The following is an 18,980-nucleotide window of genomic DNA, read 5'->3' as shown; positions in this document are numbered from 1 at the left end:
GGTCATCACAGGTGCTTAATGTTCTGTTTGTGAAATGATATAAAGTGACCTGAATATTTTATAAAAATTTTGCAGTTCATGCATAAAAATGTTTCAGACTGTTTTAAAGATCAAAGGTACCGCACCAATAAAAAAAACAGATTGCCCTACTTAACATAAATTATTGTAAATAATTGAAATTTTAACTGGATTGATTTCAATCGAACCCTTTCAAGTTAAAGTGTCAAAAAAGCTCAAATATTTTTATTGAATATATGTATTTCTGTTAAATCTATCATTTCATCCATAAAACTCAGTCAAATTTTTTGTTTTTAAGGATTTATTCAAGCAAAACTAGGCTAAAACTATTTTAATAGCATTGTATTGTATTACTATTTTTATTTTAGACTTAAAAAAATGAAAGCATAACAGTAAAATGACAGTTTTTGTGAGAAAAACTATTTTTTTTTTACGTTTATTGACTTTATATTGTGTTCGGGTCAAAATTGATCCATTTTCAAATGTGAAAATAGGTCAATTATGACACAATTTAGAGGTTACAGTAAGCTGTAGGAAATTTAAAAATCCTCTGGAATTGGAAAATTTTGAAATGAATCATTTCTCTATTTAATCAGTTTTTATTTTCTTTTTTAAACATAGACTTCTACTCTTTTCATTCCAGGATTGATTCGTTTACAGGAATTGATCAAAGCTCCCTCCAGATACAGCATAAAAATTAAGATCCGACAGCTTCCGTCAGGAACCAAAGATGCCCGTCCTCTCCTGAAGGAGATGAAGAAAGGGAAAGAGTTTTTTGTCATCTTTGACTGCTCCTACCAAACCACAACCGATGTTTTAAAGCAGGTAAGCCATCTCAACATAAATCCCACATTTATAACTGAGAGGCTTTAGTTGACTTTTCTGAAATGAAATGGTTAGTCAAAAACTGAAATTTTTAACAGAAAAATATTTGCTTGGTATTAAATTTACTTTTAATTAAATTATTTGTATAATTTTTCTCATCAGAAATCCTGTGTTTATTACAGCACAAATGTGTCTCTATATATGAGCACCAACATCAATAAGTACCGTATTTTCCGGACTATAAGTCGCGTTTTTTTTCATAGATTGAATGTCCCTGCGACTTATACTCCAGTGCGACTTATATACGAATTTTTAATGATGAGATATGGACCGTAAGTCTAGAGTGCCCTCTTATGGTGATCTATGCAATTACTTTATTTACTTTAGTTATTCAGACGTGACACAGAGGACTAAGAATTTAAGGGATTTAGTGATATGGAGTGAGATTGCGTGCAATTAATTACAGTAAAGATACAAAGTTGATGAGTTCTTGAGGCTATAGTTAAATAAAACTGTTATGTTATATAAATGCTACACCTTTTCGTTTTTTTCATGATGCTAATATGTGAATATGTGTTGACACATATTCAGCCTGTTTTCTATTCACTTATGAATGTTATAACTTACCTTCCAGGATGATGTAATATCGTTTTTTTCAACCAGTTTGTAAAATAAATTACTTGAAAAAATGCGACTTATACTCCAGTGCGACTTATGTATGGTTTTTTCTTCTTCATTATGCACTTTTTGGCCCCTGCGACTTATACTCCGGCGCGACTTATAGTCCGAAAAATACGGTGCTAGTACATGCCTAAGCTTACATTGACTCAATAATGCAAAAGAAGTAGATACATATTTCATAAATGGAATAAACTAGTGGCAGAATGTCTTTTCACATAAAGTTGATAGATTTTAAGGATTTTTATTTGTCAGAAATGAAATTCTGGTATACATTTCAGAGGAGAAACTATAATCGTTTTATGTTCTGTAGATTCTGTCCATGGGAATGATGACAGAATATTATCACTACTTCTTCACCACCCTGGTAAGAAAATATTACTCCAATAAAATCATCTTAATATTCTTCAGCTGAAAAAATGACTTTAAGAATCACAATGTCTCGCTATAAAAGCAGAATATAAAAAGTGATCTTTGCATGGCATATTTTTATCTAACGCCGGTTAAGAAATGTGTGTTCACCTTGAAAGATTTATGCAGATCAAGTCAATTGTGGCTTGTTTTGTAAAAAGATTGCTGGCTGTTTCCAGTGACCTTGATGTTAATACACAGTCAATCAGGTGTTCCTTTACTTGTTGTAAATTTGTACTGAGGATTATTTTTACTGCAGCAGTGATTCTGCAGTGATGAACACGATGTTGATTTGCACAGGACTTGTTTTCCCTTGACCTGGAACCGTACCGCTACAGTGGGGTCAACATGACCGGGTTTAGGCTGCTGAATGTCGACGATCCTAAAGTGGCTTTGGTGTTGGAGAGGTGGGCTATGGAGCGGCTACAATCTCCTTCCAAAGTTGAGACGGGAATGATGGAAGGAATGATGACGGTGAGTATAATTCTGGTTTCTTAATGACTGACATTTTTTCCTGTAGAATTGGTTTTATGGAGTCAGTGTATTTCATTGACTGCATGTGAGAACTGGACTTAGTTGGTGGAGTGTCATCTATAGAAAATTGCTTACTTCCGGCTCTCAACGATTAATAGCTGTTTATTTCTCTAAATAAGTCTGGAATTTCTGGTTCTTTGAAACAGTGAGTACTTCCTGTTTATAGCCCCAAAGGGGGAATGGTCATATAGTCCAGTTCTCACATACAGTCAATGATGTATTTGGCCAAAATTCAAATCAGGTGGTATTCTGGTCTTTGGTTTTTTTTAAATGACGGAGGTGATACCCCACATGAAAACTAGGAATGATTTAGTGAAAAAAAATAAAAACAGAAATATACAAAATATTTTGAAAAAGAAAAGCAATTTTACAGTTTACTCATTTTTTACTTAAGGTATTTCCAAACCATTCTGATTGTATTGAACTATACAGAAAAAAACATTATTTACAAGATTAAAATGTGAAAAACAATTTCTCTTGAGTTGATTTTCCATAAATATTTAATTTTAATTTTTTTAAAGAGAATGTAAAAAAGTTCCTATCTCTAGGAACTATAGCAGTACAGCTTGGATTGGTAAAGTTACATTAGAACAAACAACAAGACTTAAGAACTAATTTTTTGGGTTGCAGAGACCAAAGGAGGCACATTTGGGCCTATTTGCACAGCAATTCACAGTTAAATAAAATGCAAAAACAGCACAGCAACACAAGCATCTCATACCAACTGCAGGAGGCAGCTTGTGGGCATCGATTCAAGCATAATCTCCTCCGTTTACCAGAGTATTCTAGAGTCAAATGTGAGGCCATCTGTCCCACAGTCGCAGCCCAACCAAAACTGGGTCATGAAACAGGATGATCATCCCGCATCAGCATCTTTAAAACAGAGTGACTCAGAGAAGAGTCGAATCGATGTTGCAGTGATTTGGTTCAAGTCCAGTCCTCAGGCTGAGGAAAAAGCCGCTGGGGGATGTTGAAGGAAGGAAACCTGCAAACCCAACTAACTGAAACAACTTTAATGCCTTTCCAACAGAGTTTGTGGCTGACAAAATTATACTGGAAATAGAGCAGCAATAAAGTCCCGGTCCAAGAACCCAATGATCATAAAGCCATAACATCCAACCATTTTCTATACTTATTTAAAACTCCATTCCGATCTTCTTTTAATCTATTTTAAGTGTTCCCAGTGGTCTTTTAATCATGATTATCCTGTTTTTTTGTGCAAAAAAAAAAAAAAAACTGTGTTGTTTTCTAGGACATAATTTCTGCAGAGTGGCAGTACTTTATTAGAAATTCACCCCTGAATTGTGGGTGGGCACAGAGTAAGCCTGCCCTTACTTCCCATTACCCCTTTGTTTATACTCTGCTGGTAGCTTGAAACCCCTCACACAAGCGGCGCAACAGAAATGGCGAGCAACATTAGAGCTAACCATGCAGCCACACAGTTTTGATCCGGCTCAGATGACGCATGGATCATTAACTGTATAAGAGAACTGGATAGAGTGGGAGTGGGACGAACCCTTCTGGTTCCAACCAAATGAAGTCAATTCAGTCGCCATTTTTCCACAATATGTCCATCACCATGTTGGAACCAGATGTCCTCAGTAAGCTATGATTGGTCCGTGTCGGTCTTAGTCTATATTTCTATTGGAGCCACTCTCTCCTATCAGTAGTGAGCCTGTTAGAAGGCCACACCCCTTCTACTGACAGCAGGCTCAGGTGAATCTGTAAACCAATGTTCAACGCAAGGCCACCTACTTTTATTGAGGCCTCTGATTGGTCAGTTTATAATTTAAATAACTTGTACTACAGCAAAATTATTAGATAAAAAAATAGCCAGAAGATGTTAAAAAGATTAAACATAGCAAAAATGGTTATTCTGATAAATAGAACGACTGACTAATAGCTATTTATTTCTAAATAGAAGTCTATGGGCTTCTTGGATCCAGCAGGTACTTTCTATTTGGAACGTGACGGGTCAGGGGTCACTTTGTCCAGTTCTCTATATACAACCAATGATGTGGATCTAGTCGTTTATAAGTGGATGCATCAGAATGGAGTGGAGCAGGAGCTTGTGGCTTGCCGTAGCAGCTTCTGCATCAGAAACTATAAGCTTTTTCTAACTGAATTTTTGCTTCTGATTTAAAAAAAATGCCACAAGAAAATGTTCAAAACACAAATAAGACTGTTTTTTTTTGTAGCTGTATTTGCTAATGAAAAAAAAAATCAAAAAAGCTGGATGTTTAAAACTCCTATAATTACAATATTTTCTTCAATGTAAAGTTTCTCATTAACCTTGTTAAAGTCAAACCAGACTCATATGTACGCTGTAAAATTTTAATGTAACTACACAAACATGATTTTGCATCCAATCAGAATCTGCTCTGACTCTGAGTGATTCAAATGACTTTAGCGATCTCCCTGCATGGATTTTTAAACTTGTGCTGTGGTTTTGCTCTGTTGAGACATGGCACATGCTGCTGCTCACATGCATCAATAGAGCTGATGGGATTCGTTCTGACATGGACCTCATGGCCCCGGTGAGGGATAATGATGGTTGGGTTTCTCTTTCAGACCGAAGCGGCTCTGATGTATGATGCTGTTTATATGGTGGCTGCTGCTTCCCAACGCACCTCCCAGATCACTGTCAGCTCCCTGCAGTGTCACCGACACAAACCCTGGCGCTTCGGATCTCGATTCATAAACCTGCTCAAAGACGTGAGTTAATTTCATTCCCGTCCCACACCTGAACCTCTCCTTCTGCTAAAGTAAACATCAACCCTTTTCCCCTCTTTTCTTCTTTTAGAGAACTGTTTTTTCTTGAATAGTTAGTTGACAAATTGCAACCGATGGGGTTAAGCAGCTTTGGAAGTAATGGAAAAATTGAAGTAATCAAACCATCTTGGTGGGATGTTTTTGTTTAGGACTGCACCCCACTTTAAAGGAACAATTCTGACTGAAATATTAAAAGACAAACCAGAACAATTAGAGGCTGATTTTTATCGGCCTCTAATTTTTCCATTTTATTCATTTCATTGCGGATAAGAAATGTTTATTGAAATCTAAAAGCCTTAGCTGCTTTGTTGCAATTTTTAGAAGTGTATGTAAACAAAAGGCTATAATATTAAGAACCACAAAGGAACCAGATGACAAGATTCATAAATCCGCTCTTGAACTTTATAATTTCTGTATATTGTCTTTAGTTACAGTTATATCAGTATTTCCACAAAGAACAAAAAAAAAAATATATAAAATGAGAATTCTTGTCCTGTCTGTCACTAATTTAGTCAATATATTTGTCATTTGTTTTGTTTATTTGTTTCTCTCATGAAGGACATTTTATGAAGGATATTTTAGTAACATATTCAATATACTATATGAGTCCACAAGAGCACAAACTAAATCTTAAAGGAAAAAAAAAATATGACCTGCCATCTCACAGAACACTAACTACACATAACATTTTCCTCAAGTTTCTTCTTAACAAATATTTTCTTGAATAAAAGTGTATTTGAACATTTTTTTTAGAACGTCCTATTGGGAATTCCAAATTTTTCCCCTGTCAAATGAAAAACCTAAATTAATTTAGCCTCCTGTGATTTTCATGTTCTAAAGTCAAAATAGATAACTTTTTTAAGCTCTCTTGCACCTCACTATTTTAAGCATGCTTAATACAAATTTGCAGTCCACTAAATCTTCAAATTTCAACATTTCTGACGTAAAAAAATAAAGCATTTGCATGAGATCCCTATATTTTTATAAGAAAAAAAAGTTGACAACTTCAAATAACCAAAAACATTTTTTTAGCAACCAAATATGTAAAAAATGTTTTTGTGCCTGTTAATTTAGACCAGGGGTGGGCAAAATTTTGGACTTTTTGTGGGCAGCAAAGGTTTTAAAATTTGACAGAAGGGCTGAACCAGGAACAGCTGCGTGAAGGTAAATCAACTCATAAGAAAAATAAATAACATGGAATCTGGATGAAAACAAGCTTTAATTTTGATTAAAAATTCATGATTAATGTTAATTAATGTTGTTTTTTTTTTTATTTCAAAACTGTGACATTTTTTCTCATTTTAGCGCCAATTGCACTGATGGGTTGTGGTCCCATAGGGGAAAAACACAATTTTAGTGAAATGTTACATTCTTATGGTGTTGGAATGATCAGAAAAATGACTGTTTGACTCAGAAAAAACACACTTGAAAATCAGCAGTGGCGGACTTAGCAGTTTGAGGGCCCTAGGCGAAAAATAAAATGGGGCCCGCTAATGTGAGTGCGCCTTCTCCACTTGGGCGAACTCCTCTCCACCTGCACCCTCGGGTTTCTTCACACGCGGCCCGCAACAATCACTCTGTCAGTCCGTGTTTGCTCTGATTTGCTTTGATTTATTTAGATTTCTTTTGTTGTCATACAGATTACTGAGCGGGTCGGTTGAAAGACCGTGTCGCTCCCAGGTACAGGCGATTTTGATTGCAACACCTGTGACATTTAAAATCTTTTCCGCCAATCACGTGACGTCCTATAGGACACACCTCCATAAGTAAATAAATTTGCATGCCACAAATAATAGAATAATATCCATAGGAATTAAATAAACTAAACAAACAGAAATATGCCAAAAATGGCTCTTACAGTGTTGGAATGATCAGAAAAATGACTGTTTGACTCAGAAAAAACACACTTGAAAATCAGCAGTGGCGGACTTAGCAGTTTGAGGGCCCTAGGCGAAAAATAAAATGGGGCCCGCTGCTGCGGTTATAATAATCGGTTGCGATTTTGAAGATAAAAATGAAATTATTATAGAATCAAACGTCTGAATTGCATTTATGGAACAGGTCATTTTTATTTTATTATTAGGCAATACATCTCACGATGGCAGGTAAGAGCAGGTGAATCACTGCTTCACCTGCTCTTACCTGACTGCACGCTCCTGGTTGAGACGTATTTCAATTAGGAACTAAAAACTACCAAACCGATCTCAAATCCGCCCCAATTATGTTCTCCTGCCTAAAACAATTTTTACACGCAAAGTCGGAATCAAAACCGCCTAATGGGCAGAAAACTGCTCGATCTGGGAAAACTGAATTCTCTTCATTAACTTGCTGTTGACTGGATTGTTCCATTGCTGCACAGGAACGGGGAGGACAAAACACTTTCACGTGGTCAGTCTTGTGCCATTTCACTAATTAGATTCTTGTAAATGACAGAGTTCAATAATAATGGGGGTATAATATGTCTTAAATACTTTTCTTAAAATAAGCTCGGAGCGCCTTGCCTACCTATTCCTAACAACAAACCTTCAAACACTTCATGAATGCAAAATAACTTTCTGCACCTTAGCTAAGGTTAATTTGTTTGTTGTGCACTTTCTGTGGGGAGACAACAGAATTACAGGGAAAATAAAACATTAATAAGGATTATTATTCAAGTTTGGTGAGCCAGAGTAAATATTTTAGTGAGCTTCATGTGGTTTGATTTAGCCTGATTTAGAGCATTAGGTGAATTGTCTGGTTTATCAGAGTCGAAACATTTGAAATTAAAATTCCTTCCTAATTGTTTTTAATTATGGGGAGACGTCCATGTTAACTTGAACAAAGAGAGACCACACAAACACAACACTTGCCTTGAAGCACTAGTGTTGGACACCATACCACCATGCTTCTCTGATCTGTCCACATACAATACAAAGAACAAGATCTGATCCGTTTTCTAGCATTTTTTTTCAGCTGACCTCAGTGCAAACAATCAAAGTAGTTACAGCAGTCAGGCTGGAATCCGGCACATCTCTGCCTCAACCTGACGTTTATAGACACGGCCAACAAAACCACCATTGACATGAAAGAATGTTTGCTGTCTGAAATATTTATTGCACATATGTGAGCTGTAACACCAACAAAGCAGGAGATATTCACCACAGCGCTGAGTTTAATGCCACAACTTTTCATTTTATCTGTGCAGTAATGTTACTGAGATTCTATAAAATCAGATTTATGGAACACAGTCAATTAGGCATTTAAACCTGAATGGTTTTTGGTTTATTTCAAGTGATTTACAAATCCAAATCCATCTGAAACTTGAAAAATATTATATGAAATGTTTTTTTAATTGAAAGTTTTAAATAACAAAATCCCACAACTTTTAATAAAAAATTGAAAGTTGGGGAGTACCAGGTACAATTTTGGAGTTTTTTTTTCTTTTTTAGACACCCTTTGGCAAAAAACATTCAATTCCAAGTGTTGCTATAGCTGTGGCTTCCTATTCTAACTAGAAGTCGTACTCCAATATATTTAAAATTAACTTCCACTTCAGAAAAAACACAATTTTCTCCTAAAAGCCTTCAGACGGACATTCAAAATGCATTTGTCTGCAAAGTTTGGGCCAGAAAAATCAAATGTCCCCGTATTCTAAATCATGCATTTGTTTGCAATCTTCACGCTAGAGTGCAATCAACTGCAGTGAGGCCTCTGTGGTTAAATCTAGCTTTCAGAATCTGAACAGATCCATGTCGTTATTGTATTTACAGTAATGACGTTCCGCTGTTGAGACAGAGACACTTTTGATTGGGGAGGATTTAAATCGAGCCTTAATGAAGAGTAAATCTGGACTTAGAGGTCGAGTAAATCTCACAGCAGCAGCTGGGAGCAATAACACTGTGTGAAGCAGTCTAATCAGAGCGCACTAAACTCCTTTCTGCCTTCCATAGATTTTTAAAGAGGCATTAGATTAGATGACAATGTTCTGAGGGATGTGATGTCATGTCTGACCTTGAATATGTGACATCAGAATTGAAAATCGTGCACTTTTTAAAAAGTTATGCTCTGTTCTGCGGTTAGCATTTTGTTATTTAAAGCTAATTTATAGTTCATTCTTTTAAAAATATAATAAAAAATTAAATGACAGCACATATAGTTCATAATATTTTGTGTTTTTGTCTGTATGATGTGGTAGGGGACCAAAAAAGGTGTGTTATAGAGAAATCTGAAGCTTAAAAGTCTCTCAAATACCTTCCTTCTTTAATAAACTTACAGATAGCAATCCTTAATAATAATAAAGCAGGAAAGCGCTTATCTTTTGTAATTTATAAATTTCACCAATGGAAAAAAAAAGGATATCCCAAATGTTTGCTAAAAACTGTAGTGATTTGCTGTAATGTTTCCATTAGAAAAACTGAGCTTCCTTTGTGAGCGCAGAATTAAGATGCAAGCTCATTTTCTTGAGATTTAACCTGACTGTTATCCAGCTCGGCCGCCTAAATTTAGTCATTTCAGTTATTACTGAGCAACGATGCCCACCTTCTGCTCCCCAGTCAGACAGAAGCTTTGTCTGTCTTTTCCATTTTCATCACATTACCAGACTTGGAGGCAACTAATGATTCCGCTGAGGATCTAGCAATTGCAATATAATCTTTTGAGATGCAGACAGTCTTAGTCAGTGTCCTTTTCCTAATGGAGACCTCATCAATTATTAAATCGCCAGGAAATGGTTTCATTTTTTTTTAGTGCTCAACTTTGCATTCACTTAATTTACTTATAATTTGTGTTTTTTGTTCTCTCTTTTCCACAGACTCAATGGAGCGGCTTGACCGGACAAATACTTATTAACAAAACAGACGGCCTTCGAAAAGAGTTTGATTTGGATGTCATCAGCTTGAAGGAAGACGGCTTGGAGAAGGTGAACTAATGACCTATAGAGTTAGTGTTAGCTGTTAATAAAAGTCAGTAAGACTATCAAAGCAGCTGCCATATTTTCAAATGTTTGAAGCTGCAAAGAAAGATTTGTCTGTAAACATCCAAATAATTAGATCAAAAAGAAAATGCAAAGAATTAACTTCCCAGAATCATTTGACACAAAGCTGCAGTTACATTTTTAGAGATGTTCGTTTCATCAAATTGTAACCATATTTGCAATGCTACTGCATTTTTTGTGCCCATTAATTAGGATATTAAGTAAATCTGAAGATTTTACAAGGTATTTTGGATTAAAGTATCCTGCTTTAAACCAAAATCTTAATATAATTTAAATTGAAATTAAAATTATAGATTTTTGTCAGTTTTGCTTTCAACATAGATTTTCTGTTGCACTTCAATGGGAATCTTTGTTTTTCTTTTTTTTTTCAACAATATAATTGGATTGGAAATAGTTTATTTCACACAATTAAAGCAAGAATAATACATAAACAAAACAAACAACAAAGGTTTATGTCCATACAAAGATATATATGAAATCTATTTACCTAGTCATAAAATTGATTGGAAAATATGCATACTCCCACATACAACAGTAAATAATTAAATAATAATTCCTAAACTTAAACAAACATATTTTAACTTTTGCATATTGTACAATGAAACTGTAAACTATTAAGATTGTCAAATGCAGCCAACATGCTCTTATTTTGAAAGATCAGAAAGGATTTATGGTTGCTGAACTAAGTTAGCAGATGTTTATGATGAAGTTATAATAGAATTGATTTTATTACTCAATTTTATATCTCAGGGGTAAAGTTAATTGTTTTTACTATTTTAAATTGGTGGTTTATTCATAATAAACATGTCATTTTTACAAATTCATTCTGTAAAGCAGATTGTCTTACACTCAGAGGTTGTAAAAAAGGCGATTTTTTTTTTTTTAATACGGGATCAGATCCATTTTTGAAATGTTTGAATTGCTTACGGTTGACTGTAGTCTCTAAACTTAGATCAAAATCTGAGAGTAAAGACATGCATGTATTAACTTTACTTCCTCCTAAACATAAAAATCCAACACCTCTGTGGTGAAAGAGCTAATAAAATAAAATGCTTTTTCTTTATTGTTTTTGCAAGTCAATGTCCGGCAGCCGCTTGAACAAAGTGTGGAAAAAGGTTTGTATTTTAGTTTCATGAGCAGATGTGCTGATTTACTCTCCTAAGCAACCCCTGTGACGTCCCCCGTTTCCTAAAACAAGTTTATAAAAACTGGCGACATTAACATTTCAGTATCAGATCTGTAATTATGTTGATTTAAAAACATCCAGATTGTGTTCTTTCCCTGTTTTTCCCTTTTATGAATGTCTCGTCTCACAGTACTTCAATTTTTCTTGGCCTAAATTGAGATGAATCTGATTGTGTTAGGCTCTCCTGAGCTATAGTGTATTTACTGGGCTGTTTCACTCTTTATTCTTTACAGATTGGTGTCTGGAACTCCCAGATGGGCCTTAATTTAACAGAAACCAGCAGGGACTCATCTACAAACATCACAGACTCAATGGCAAATAGGACCCTCATTGTCACTACCATTCTGGTAGGAGCACTCCTAAATTCATCACTGGTAAACACTTGATGAGACAGTAATGCCAAACAGTAATCAATAAGAGCTTTGTGTGTGTTTTCTCTTTGGCTTTTACCAGGAAAATCCTTATGTTATGTATAAGAAGTCCGATAAACCGCTGTATGGGAATGACCGCTTTGAGGGTTACTGCCTCGACTTGCTCAAGGAGCTCTCCAACATCTTAGGTTTCTCCTACGAAGTAAAACTGGTGTCAGATGGCAAATATGGTGCCCAGAATGACAAGGGGGAGTGGAATGGGATGGTGCGTGAACTCATTGATCATGTGAGTACTGTTAAGAAGGCCTTAAATCCTTGGTCACTTATACCCTCATGGGTGGTAATACTGGCTGTGTGCAAGGAATACTTGTATGGGGTATGAACCTGGATAACTGGAAGGTTGTAGAGTGCTTGGTTAGCCCGTAAGGTGAAAATGTTTTCATCACTTCTTTCTGTGGACACACTGCTGGACACAGGTCGTAGCAAGCAATTATACATAATAAGTAAGGATAAAGAAGGTGAGGCGTACAGATTTTCAAGTTTTTTCAATGCCTCCAAATCCTGCGCAATCCTTCCGTGCTCTTGACTTTTGTAAAATGAGGGAACTAGACAATGAGAGTGATATTTGTATGGGCATCCTACAGGTGTCCTTGCATATCCTACACATTCTCACTCCCAACTCGTCATGTATGGACATATGGTTTGGACCCTCGCCACGTAACTTTTTGACTTTTTGGGTGTTCCCAGCTTATTGTTTTTTGACATGCTGGCTGTTCATTGTTCGGTCCAAAGGCTGCTTGGTACCGGGCCACAGACAAGGAAAAAATGCATACGCTAATCAGGGATCCACAACACTTGAGACATTGTACCGAATGCGATACCAGTCTGGTCCGCTTCCTAGTCCGCCTCCCGAGGGTTGGGGACCCCTGATTAGGTTATGCTTTTTTTCCCTGTCGGTGGCCAGGTATCAAGCGGCCCTCAGACTAGTACTGGTTCGCAGCCCCGAGGTTGTGGACCCTTGATTTAATGGGAACAGCCAGCATGTCAAAAAGCGAAGAGTTATGTCTCAGAGGGGGCCCAAACCATACGTCCATATATGACGAGTTGGGAGTGAGATTGCGTTGACATATCACCTGTACATCCTGGCATTTGTGTAAGGAACCAGTACTTTACTAATGACTAGAGTGAGGCATATAGTCACTGAACAGCATCACCTGTAAGTTCATGGAACTTACATTAGCCTTGCAAATACTTCATGATACACTAACCACACAGAACAATTGTATTTTCCATTTTCATGACATCCCTTAAATTGACCATACGAATCTCAAGAGAACTGTTAGACACACCTGTACTTGCTTTTAGATGCAGCTACTCCCGTCTACGACCCTCCACAAACAAACCTGTATGAGTCAACCCCCATACAAATGCATGTGACAAAGTCCATGTCATGAGATGAACTAGACTTTGCTCTGTCCCAGGTGGCTGACCTTGCCGTCGCTCCTCTCACCATTACATACGTGAGGGAAAAGGTGATCGATTTCTCCAAGCCCTTCATGACTCTGGGAATCAGCATCCTCTATCACAAACCAAACGGCACCAATCCAGGAGTGTTCTCCTTCCTTAACCCCTTATCTCCTGATATCTGGATGTATGTGTTGTTGGCCTGCCTCGGTGTCAGCTGTGTGCTGTTCGTCATCGCCAGGTGAGCTTTGGTTAAATGGAGAAGACCAGTAAATGTTTAAATTGTTCCGAACGAGCTCTTTAATGCACAAAAAATGTTTTTGAGTTATGTTGAATTTAGTTTGTTTGAATGTTTAATGTAAATTAACCAGACTAAAGAAAGAGTTTAAATAAATGTGGTTTCTCCTGAAACTGTATTTTGTAGCTAAAGGTTCTTGATTTGAACGAAACAAGGACATATAGACATTCGGTAATGTTCCAGGAGCTAACCACTATGTACTTGGTGGGAATTAAATCAGAAATCCTCTTTTGTGGCATTCAGCCATCAGCAGAGGGTTAGGAGAAGGTTTTGCCGTAGAGATGCAGCACTGGTAGTGCAACAGAGGTCAAGCTGGCTGAAGGCTGAGCACGGCACCTTCATACGTTTGAATTGTTTTCTTTGCATTATGTCCCAAGATATGTATGCATAAGAATTATGATGCTTTTCTTTTACAGGTTCACCCCTTACGAGTGGTACAACCCACACCCTTGCAACCCAGACTCAGATGTGGTTGAAAACAACTTCACTCTGATCAACAGTGTGTGGTTTGGAGTTGGAGCACTTATGCAGCAGGGTGTGCATACACTTTTGTTATCTGCATTTCTGCTTTTATTTTTGCCAAAAACACAAATAGAGAGGGTCTTAACTGCTCATTGTTGGGGTGAATACTCTATGATTCCATAATGAATGCACGTCATTTTTCCTTCCAGGGTCTGAACTGATGCCCAAAGCACTTTCAACGAGGATAGTTGGTGGAATATGGTGGTTCTTCACACTGATTATAATCTCCTCTTACACTGCCAATTTGGCTGCCTTCCTCACTGTGGAAAGAATGGACTCTCCGATTGACTCTGCTGATGATTTGGCCAAACAAACCAAAATAGAGTATGGTGCTGTGAGAGATGGCTCCACCATGACATTTTTTAAGGTACGGCGCACGTTTTTTTTTTATACTTGTTTTTTCCCCTCCTTCCACCCTACCTTGTATCAGTAATTGGGTTCATACACTGTCAAAAAACATGAGTTACAGTGGAATAAAAAAGGATTAAAGGTTAGAGGTGTAAAAATGTCCACATGAACTGAATTAAGAAATGTCTGGGGTAATTTATTGCTACCCTGAAGGGTTTCCTGCAGCTAATCTGAACACTGGATGGTCACATGACATCTACTAATTATCCTTACTACTTATAATATCTCTCTAAAATCGTGTTAATTGATCCTAAAATGGCAATTCAATAGAAATTGCTTTTGACACATTTTACTGCTCGTTTTCACCAACAGAAATCTAAGATCTCAACCTATGAGAAAATGTGGGCGTTTATGAGCAGCAGGAAAAACACAGCCCTGGTGAAAAACAACCGGGAGGGGATTCAGAGGGTCCTCACCACAGATTATGCTCTTCTGATGGAGTCCACCAGCATCGAGTACATCAGCCAGCGCAATTGCAACCTCACACAGATTGGAGGCTTGATAGATTCCAAGGGCTACGGTGTTGGGACTCCAATTGGTGAGAAAAATGAGTAGCAGACAATGCTTTAACAATCTAATCTTTGACACGATACATTGTATCCCAGTAATGATGTCTTTTGGGTTGCAGGCTCTCCATACCGAGATAAGGTCACAATTGCCATCCTGCAGCTTCAGGAAGAAGGGAAACTGCATATGATGAAGGAGAAATGGTGGCGAGGAAATGGCTGTCCGGAGGAAGACAGCAAAGAGGCCAGTGCCCTCGGCGTGGAGAACATTGGTGGAATCTTCATCGTGCTGGCAGCTGGACTAGTCCTGTCAGTTTTTGTTGCGATTGGAGAATTCATTTACAAATCTAGAAAAAACTTGGACATTGAGGAGGTGAGTGTTGGTCAGTGCGAATGGCACAATAAGTATTAATACTTTTGGGGACTCAGAGACTTTTATGCACCGACAACACTTTAGTGTTACCATTGTCTTTACAGGATGACAGGAATCAGTGGGCCAATTTTTTTTTCTTTTCTTGTCTAAAAAGCATTGTTACAATCAGAACATGCACCACAGAGTTTTGTGTTTCTAGTAGATTTAGGGCACACAAACATGCTCGTGAGAATTGAAAGCATACATTAAAACCCCAATTTATAAACATGAATGACGATGTAGTGAATTGGTTGTAACACTTGACCATCAGGGCCTTGCTCGTCTTGTTTTACTTCAAAAGCATTGTTGGTTTATCTTATGTGAAAGATACACTATCCCATTAATTCATGCCTGATTGCCACCTTCATATCAATAAGTACAGTATGATTAGGACATTTTTATTTACAGTATAGCACATAAACTTTTATTGGGATTTGCCAATCAATATCTAGACAAATGTTTCCTTCAATCGTGACATTTCTTGATATACTTACCATTGTTTGTCTACTTTTTAAAAATGATTTATGTATCTCAAAAAACTAGATCATCATCAAAATGTTTTTTTTAATCTTTTTTTTATTGTTTCCTTAAAGGTAAAACTCTGAACCTACCTTCACAGTCTCCTTGGCGACACATGTTCAAGCAGTCACTGGCTATGTAGTTGCACGTTAACGCACGTTTCTGGCTTCCACAATTGAAACCAACATTCGTGCATAGCTAAGAAAGTTTATACAGCCATTTCCAGATTAAACACATGGCTCCTGAACATGTTAAAAGTTAAACCAGGTTGAACTTTGACTGATCAGGGAATCGGATCTGATAGTAATGAGATCCCCTTTAATTCACAGAAGTGCCAAAAGCGTGAAAATTGATCATGGAAGAGAAATCAATAGTTGTGGTTTGTTGGACTTATACAATGCATTCTCACCCCCAACTCGTCGTAAAAGGATGTATGGTTTGGCTCCCCGCCGTGTCACTTTTTGAAGTTTTAGATGTCCCAAACTCATGTTTATTGACATAATGGCTGTTCCCACAGGTCCCCAAACCTTGAGACGCGTACCAGTACCGGTCCGAGGCCGCTTGGTACAGAGATACAGATGCTAGTCAGTGGTCCACAAAGGCGAATGGTTACTGGTACCCTGACCAGGTACCAGTTCCGTGTCCCAAGGGTTCAGGATCGGTCATTTTTTGAATTAATGGAAACAGCCAACACATCAAAAAACGAGAAGTTGGGGACACTCAATATGTCAAAAAGTGATGCGGAGGAAGCCCAATCCAAACGTCTATATGTAACGAGTTGGGAGTGAGAATGTGTAGAATTATATGACACCAAGAAAAAGCGTGGAACAACATCAGTGACATTTCGTACCCAACTGTAGGTGGCGAACATGTGCTAATAAACAGTAGTAAAAGAGACAGAAGCCCTTCCTGACTTGGCCAGTGTGAACACCATGGGCTAAACGCGCATTAAAGAACCTACATTTAGCGTGTTCTTGAACACATCCCCAGTGTGTCAGTAGTTTAATATATGCTTTGGTTGCAGGATCCTGAATTCAATTTCACCAACAATACCAGCACAACTTTTGATGATGTTCTAGTTTATTGAGATGCAATAGTATGTTTTCAAACATACATGCACAGGATTTATGTTGTAAATGTTTCTGAATGATTGAGGTTTCACAAAAGTTGTTTTTGTTTTTATTTTTTTTTACTTTTAGAATTTTGTGACCCCCCCACCCCCACCCTACAAGCCTCATAATTGGTCAATTTTAACAAACTTTTGCATCTAAACTTGAAATCACAAAAAAATAGCTGATTTTTTTAAAATAATGCAGCTATACATTGTGCACATTTTGTTTTTTAACATCTGTTTAGTTGATTTAAAACAATTTCTTACACAATATATCAAGGGGGAGGTGCTATGATTTTCCGCTGCTTTATTACATAACCGTCATTTTATATACTGACATACTTTTCTGTTTATTTTTTTTGGCATAAATTTGTGTTCCATGCAGTGTTACCTAAAAACTTCTACTTATCAAGTGGACTGTTTTTACTTTGCAACATTTGATGTATGTTTGTTGTTTTACTGCCTTGAACTTCCCTTCTGTGTGTCGATGACCTCCCACTGGTTCAGGCATTTTTGGAGTCGACAAACTACCACTTTTCAATCTACAGATTTTTCTTATATTGTTAGAAGCTGAATTAGTCTACATTTTCTCACTCCTCTTTCGCATCTTTATAAGTACGATTTTTTTTAAGTCTCATACAGTTTTTGTGAGTTTTAAATTAAATAATTAAAAAAATAAAGTGGGTTTTGAATTTAGCAGATTGAACTGGGCTTTCACAAAAAGACATTCTCACATGGTGGTTGGTTGCATGTATTAATGGTGAAATAGGCTTTTTAAATACATCGAGATGCCTACTGTCCAAATGCTTTTTGCTTTATTGTGTAATATTGTTTTTTTTCTCACCTTGAAGTATGTCAGTATTGAAATCCTTCTTGCTATGACAAACGACTGTTCGCTCAATCATTACCTCACTGTTTCTATAACAAATTTTTCCAATGCCGCATCATGAATCAGAAGGACTTAACTATGTTTGTTCAATATATATAAATGTTATAAATTGGACCCGAGAGTTTAAGCCTTCAGCGACAATGAAATATATACACTCTGCATACAATCACCTGTAGATCTGTAATCACTTCGTTTTTGGTTGTCTTTTATTTCATTGAATGTTTATGAGGCCACAATTTTAAAGGGATGGTTTGTTAAAAATAAACTTAAACTGACTGTCAATTTGATTAATAAAAAATGAAACTTGTGAAATATTTAGACTCAAAGTTGATCATTATTGATCATGTTTTATATGTCAAATAACATGATCATCCTAATTATTTAAGTACTACCAAGTCTATTTTAAGTTACCTTTTACAAATAAGATTCAAAAAACAACTTTTAAACATTAGTAAATAAAAGAAACAAGTACACAATATGTTTGTAAATATGTTGCAATAATTTCACACATGACTAATTCGATGTTTTTTTAAGTGGTGACTGTCATTGAAGTTCATATGCTAAGATTTGTTCCATCCAAGTCTAAATTTTACAAAATCATGAATTAAAAGCAACAATTTTTGTATTATCTCTGGCTTTAAAAAGCATTTACACACTGGAACATTTAAGTGTCTTTTGGTAAACAACCAAACAATGAAAACACATCCATTCTATCATTAAAAGCCAAATATTATTTATTCACTGTGTGATGAAATCCAACAGATGCAGAACTATCAGGACAAGAAAGCAACTGTGCTTGTAATCTGCCACTACTGTTAATCTAACTGTTGCAGATCTGGAATGTCGCTTGCTGGCGTTGGCACACCCTCCTCTTCTTCTCTTTTATACTTGAGATTACAGTAGTTTGGTCATCTTTTATATAATCCTGTCAATGGGATGCAAACTCTGTCTCAGCACTACCCTCAAGCTGAAGTTCTTAGAAACTCCAGCCTGTCATCAGTTAGCACACAGTAGCTCAGCAGCTTAAGATTGTGCGAGGAGGTTATGGACGGGGAACTGATTCTAAGTACTTCTCTAAGATTTT

The 18,980-nt window shown here is 36.7% G+C and overlaps 1 protein-coding gene across 4 annotated transcripts in view; it reads left to right on the top strand.

Moving 5' to 3' along the window:
• The window catches only part of LOC112149925 (glutamate receptor ionotropic, kainate 1), a 34,913-nt gene extending 16,698 nt beyond the window's left edge, over positions 1-18,215 (top strand). For 2 of the 4 annotated variants that reach the window (XM_024277925.2, XM_036214996.1), the window contains 13 exons: positions 662-843; positions 1,835-1,888; positions 2,233-2,406; positions 5,038-5,181; positions 10,028-10,135; positions 11,287-11,325; positions 11,630-11,743; positions 11,850-12,053; positions 13,249-13,472; positions 13,946-14,064; positions 14,201-14,418; positions 14,772-14,997; positions 15,088-18,215. In XM_024277925.2, coding sequence (XP_024133693.1) covers positions 662-843; positions 1,835-1,888; positions 2,233-2,406; positions 5,038-5,181; positions 10,028-10,135; positions 11,287-11,325; positions 11,630-11,743; positions 11,850-12,053; positions 13,249-13,472; positions 13,946-14,064; positions 14,201-14,418; positions 14,772-14,997; positions 15,088-15,377 — 2,096 coding nt within the window. In that variant the 3' untranslated portion in view covers positions 15,378-18,215. The remainder of the gene's footprint in view (positions 1-661; positions 844-1,834; positions 1,889-2,232; positions 2,407-5,037; positions 5,182-10,027; positions 10,136-11,286; positions 11,326-11,629; positions 11,744-11,849; positions 12,054-13,248; positions 13,473-13,945; positions 14,065-14,200; positions 14,419-14,771; positions 14,998-15,087) is intronic. The other 2 variants (XM_024277926.2, XM_036214997.1) reach the window with 1 other exon arrangement.
• Positions 18,216-18,980: the final 765 nt, after the last annotated feature.

The sequence above is a fragment of the Oryzias melastigma genome, linkage group LG13, assembly GCF_002922805.2.
Source record: "Oryzias melastigma strain HK-1 linkage group LG13, ASM292280v2, whole genome shotgun sequence".
Classification (NCBI taxonomy): domain Eukaryota; kingdom Metazoa; phylum Chordata; class Actinopteri; order Beloniformes; family Adrianichthyidae; genus Oryzias; species Oryzias melastigma.
The sequence above is the reverse complement of the archived record's forward strand: the minus strand, read 5'-3'. Positions and strand labels throughout refer to the sequence as shown.